Genomic DNA, 4,977 nt, shown 5'->3' with positions numbered 1-4,977 from the left:
TTGGTCTCCACAGTGACACCATAGACACTTGGCCCATCTTTGGGTCCCCATACTGACACCATGGACCATCTGTGGGTCTCCATAGTGACAACATACTGACATGGCCCAGCCTTGTCCAGGAAATGGGGGGGGCGAGATTTCCTACTCACAGAAGCAGAAGCACTGGGTCATGTTAGAAAACACTGGACTTTATTGTATCTTCAAAGAATGACAGTAGTGTTGGCAGGGGGCCACTGGGGGACAAGGGACACAGAAGGGATGGAGGGAATGGGAGGGGTTCTCCTTAAATAAACAGGGCTAGAAAAATAGCCTCTCAAAACCGTGCACTGATACACATCAGTCCATATAAATAACGGTGGGCGTTACACTGTGTCCAGCTTCTCTTGTCTCAGCTGTGCAGTCTGGGTGTCTTCAAGTGGTTTTTCTTGCTTTCCTTTACATGTGGCCAACCGTATCTTACTGGGATCAACACAGACTTCCTTCCCCTGTGTGAGCGTCACTCTGTGAAGAGAGAGAGAGCGAGATGAGCCCGGCTCCCTTAGCAAATGCAAAGGGACACCCAGACTGATCACAGCTCACGCAGCAGGGCAGTGACTGAGAGCACTGGGAACGGTCTGGTTCTGCAGTGAAATCGGGTCTCTTGAACGCAGGAGGCTGACAGAGCTGTCTGGGCTCTGGGGCTGCTGCTGTGGGCACTTGCCTCCCCCAGCTTTGACAACACACCTCAATCGGACCTGCTACATCTTATCCCATTGCAATCTGTGGCCTCCCCACGCAGACCAGTCAATACACCATGACCATGGCCTGCCGCGCTGCCACCTTGGAATAGGATCCCCCGGCTGCTTGGGCAACACACTGCTGTCCTAGGCTGCCTATCCCCCACCCCCCAGCTCTGCCAACGCCCCCCACTCCTGAGCTACAGCCCCCCTCCCCTACTGTAACCAGAGCCCCCACAGACCTCGGCCTGTGCACCTTGACCCTGCCGAGCTGGGCTCCCTGCTAGCCCCGAGCTGGGGGAGCACATGCTGTTCTAGGGCATCTCTGACTCCTACAGCCCCCGAACCTCAGTTAGCCAGGCTCTAGCATCTGCCAGCATCGCCACCCAGTGACACCTGCCCCTTAGCAAGGGCGTGACTGTCCCTTTCCATTTGCCTTCTGTAACGGAGCCCCATGGAGTCAGGCTAACGGCCGCGAGACCCCCTTGTTTGTTTATTTCAGCATTTGCAACACAGGCAGTTCAGGGGCACCATAAAAACACAAAGCTATCCCGTCCCACAATGCACTTTGGTCCTGTAGGGAGACGTTTGATTATATACAACACTTGGCTCCGTGTTTGTAAAAGTACCGCAGAATATTTAGTCCTGGAATTTCAGCATTAGAGGACGGAGTCATTACAACCGCTGATACTGACGCTCGGCTACAAAGTAGCAGAGGTGGTAAAGACCTCGGAGTGGGAGAGCAAATGACTGGGTTTGCATATAAAAGGGAAACAATCTTTGGTGGCATTTTGTTTGACTGTATTTGGCAGCGCTATGGACACAAGATGAAACAGACACATCGACCCCGTGTGGGGGGCAACCCGGGATACTCACATCACGGCCTGGCGGGAGCAGTTCGGACCTGTGGGTCTGCAACTTTTGATGTGTTTTGGAGAAATTCTTCGGGGAACAAAATTATCTTTCATGCAGCATGTGTTGCTCTGGCTGATGACTGGGAAAAGAAGAGAAAGGGAATTAGTTCTCCTTCCCTCAGTAACAAGGACGAGCTGACTGGAGAGAATTTCGTACACTGACTAGTTCTGTGCTCATTAGCAGCCAACCCCCCCCTTTCTGGGGGCAGGAGGGAATTCTTGGGTGCTGCCACGGCCCCTCCACAATCGGGTTAATTGTTGTTGTTCTGCCCTCCACTGACACAAGAAATGGACAATTCTCCATTCTGCCACTGAGTGATTTGGGTTGTCACTTTGCGGCTCTGTGCCTCGGTTTCCCTGCCAGCAGCATGGGGATAACGGTACTGACACTCCCGCCGGGGGCTGGCGAGGGTTAATTCAGCGATGCTGGTGAATGCCTTTCAGAGCCTGGGATAAAGGGCTATTGATATCTGAGCTCTGGAGCTGGCAGCTCTCGGCCTCCAGATCACAAAGCCTTATCCCCATTTTACAGATGGAACCTGAGGCCCAGGAAGGGTCCGGCTCAGATTTCCAAAGCTTCCTAGGGGATTTTGGTGCATTTCAGTGGGACCTGGGCAGCCAAACCCCTCAGGCAGCTTTGGAAATCAGCCTCAGTGACGGAGACTGGACTTGTACCCAGCTCTCCTGAGTCCCAGTGCAGGGCCCACCCACACCCCCTCCTTCCTCTGCTTCACCCACTGCCCTTCCAAAGCTCCAGGGACCTAACCCTGGGGGCTGGAAATGCCTGGGCCGGAGGAGCTGGCAAGGCAGGGCTCTGTAGAGTAAGGGAAGGGGCGGACCCCGTACTTACAGGAATCGCCGTGGGCTTCAGTCCAGAGAGCGGCAAGGAGCAGCGTTACCAGGGCTGAGGAGGTGAGCTTCATTTCCAGGCAGGCTCTCTTGGCTCCGGCTCCAGCAGAGGCAGGTTGCTCTACAGTGGGTGGCCGAGAATGGTCTGGCTTCCCCGTCGCCTGCCTCTGTATTTTATAGCCCTCGGCAGGGATTTCCATGGCTGCGTTGGCGTGTGCGTGGAGGTGGGGACGGGGATGGAGAGGAATAGTTATTAATAAATGCTAATGAAGGAATGGAATCTACGTCTCCCTCACACATGTACCGGTGGCCAGAGGGGACAGAACTGAGGCTGGAAAGTCTCTTGCTGATTTACAGATAAGGAGCCAACCTGCACATGCTCATGGGGGAGGGCCGGGCTGCGGGTTTTAGGTTTAAATTTAGTCACTTGCAAACCACACAGGATGACACACGATTCCCTGCCCCTGCGTTTGCTGAAGTCCTGCGCGGAGTCTCTCTCAAAGCCAGCCCGTGACACCAGCCGGCGTGCCGTGGACAGGAGACCAGATCAGGCCCATCTCATGGGGTTGGATGGGCTTCGGTGGAGGTTAAACCCCTCCCAGCACCGTTAGGGTCCTTTGCTATGCCGGGGTCAGCGCGGCCCTTACCACTGTCATAACAGAGTGTCCCGGTCCTGGATGGGCTTCATCTGCACCGCACCCATGCAGATAGGACAGTGCCGTCCTCCTTTCCCACCGGCGGAACTGCAGCACCGGAGCCCCTGGGGGACTTGTCCAAGGTCAGGCGGGAAGGCAGTCGCTGAGCTGGGAGTGGGATCAGACATCTTGAGTCACACCCCAGTGCCTTCCCCCTTTGTCATCCTTTCCCCCCAAGCTGCTCCCCGCTCATCGTGCACCCCAAGAGCTGGGCTTGGGATGCAGTTGAGCAGCCCCCTTAAACCAACCCATTTCAGGGGGATCCCACCCTGATGAGAAGGTTTCTCCATGTACTGTAGTAACCAGGCAGCAACGTGCCCACTGAACAGCCATTGGCATTAAAGGCCCGAGGGGCCGATTTCCATCATTAGGAGCAGGACTAGAGTTAGTGGTGCAGGTAGGGATCATTGAATAATTTCACACATTTTAAGGCCAGAAGGGACCATATGATCATCTCGTCTGAGCTCCTGTACAACACAGGCTGGAGAATTTCACCCATTTCCCCCTGCACCGAGCCTATCCTAGGTTGGATATTAAGAAAAACTGTTTCAGTAGGAGGGTGGTGAAGCACTGGAATGGGTTCCCTAGGGAGGTGGTGGAATCTCCTTCCTTAGAGGTTTTTCAGGCCCAGCTTGACAAAGCCCTGACTGGGATGATTTAGTTGGGAATTGGTCCTGCCTTGAGCAGGGGGTTGGACTAGATACCTCCTGAGGTGCCTTCCAACCCTGATAGTCTATGATTCTATCAGCTTGTGTTTGGCTAAAGCATCTCTGTGAGACATGTCCCCAGGCTTGGTCTGAGCACATTGTGACAAAGTTGCTCCTCTACCTTGGTGGGTCCTGCGCTTATTGGCGTATTTCCTCGCTTCACAGATTCACCCTGTGGGTCAGGAAACAGTCCAGAGACCTTCCCCTCTGGTAGAAGCTATAGTCCAGGTCAATTCCCCCTGTGTTTGATCAGGAGTTGGGAGGTTTGGGGGGAACCCGGGCCTGCCCTCTACTCCGGGTTCCAGCCCAGGGCCCTGTGGACTGCAGCTGTTTAGAGTGTCTGCTGGTACAGTTGCACGACACCTACAACTCCCTGGGCTACTTCCCCATGGCCTCCTCCCAACACCTTCTTTGTCCTCACCACCAGACCTTCCTCCTGATGTCTGATAACGCTTGTACTTCTCAGTCCTCCAGCAGTACGCCTACCCACTCTCAGCTTCTTGCACACCTCTTGCTCCCAGTTCCTCACACACACTTCCTCTCCTCTGGCTCCCTAGCTTGACTGGAGTGAGCCCTTTTATAGCATCAGAGGGGCCTTAATTCGAGTCAGGTGCTTCACTGCCTCACCTGACTCTTAGCAGGTTAATTGGAGTCAGGTGGTCTATTAGCCTGGAGCAGCCCCTGCTCTGGTCACTCAGGGAACAGAAAACAGCTTCTCCAGTGGCCGGTATATCTCCCTTCTGCTACTCCGCTGTTCCCAACTGGCCTGGGTCTATCACATAATCCAGGGATGGAGATTCCACCACGTCCCTTGGGAGTTTGTTCTCCTGGTTGATCACCCTCCCTGTGGAAAATGTGGTCCTGATTTCTTACTGGGATTTGTCTGGTTTCAGCCTCCAGCCATTGGCCATTGTTCTGCCTTTCTCCACTGGGTTAAAGAGCGTTTGATTGACTGGCGTGTTCTCCCCACGAAGGGGCTGGTATCCGGTCACTAAGTCACCCCTTGCTCGTCGCTCTGAGAAGCTAACCAGACTGAGTTCTTTCAGGGTCTCCTTGAAAGGGTTTTTTTCCAGCCCTCGACTCATTCTTGCGGCTC

General features: G+C 54.4%; 1 protein-coding gene across 1 annotated transcript; it reads right to left on the bottom strand.

Moving 5' to 3' along the window:
- Nucleotides 1-362: 362 nt before the first annotated feature.
- Nucleotides 363-2,553, bottom strand: LOC128825859 (interleukin-8-like). The gene is made up of 3 exons (XM_054008696.1): nt 2,481-2,553; nt 1,593-1,710; nt 363-501 (listed from the first exon to the last, which is right to left on the bottom strand). Exons 1-3 carry the CDS (start codon nt 2,551-2,553, stop codon nt 363-365), a joined length of 330 nt encoding a protein of 109 aa, XP_053864671.1.
- Nucleotides 2,554-4,977: the final 2,424 nt, after the last annotated feature.

This window comes from Malaclemys terrapin, chromosome 18 (genome assembly GCF_027887155.1).
Source record: "Malaclemys terrapin pileata isolate rMalTer1 chromosome 18, rMalTer1.hap1, whole genome shotgun sequence".
NCBI classification, from domain to species: Eukaryota; Metazoa; Chordata; order Testudines; family Emydidae; genus Malaclemys; species Malaclemys terrapin.
Note: the sequence above shows the minus strand (reverse complement) of the source record. Positions and strands in the feature narration are given on the sequence as shown.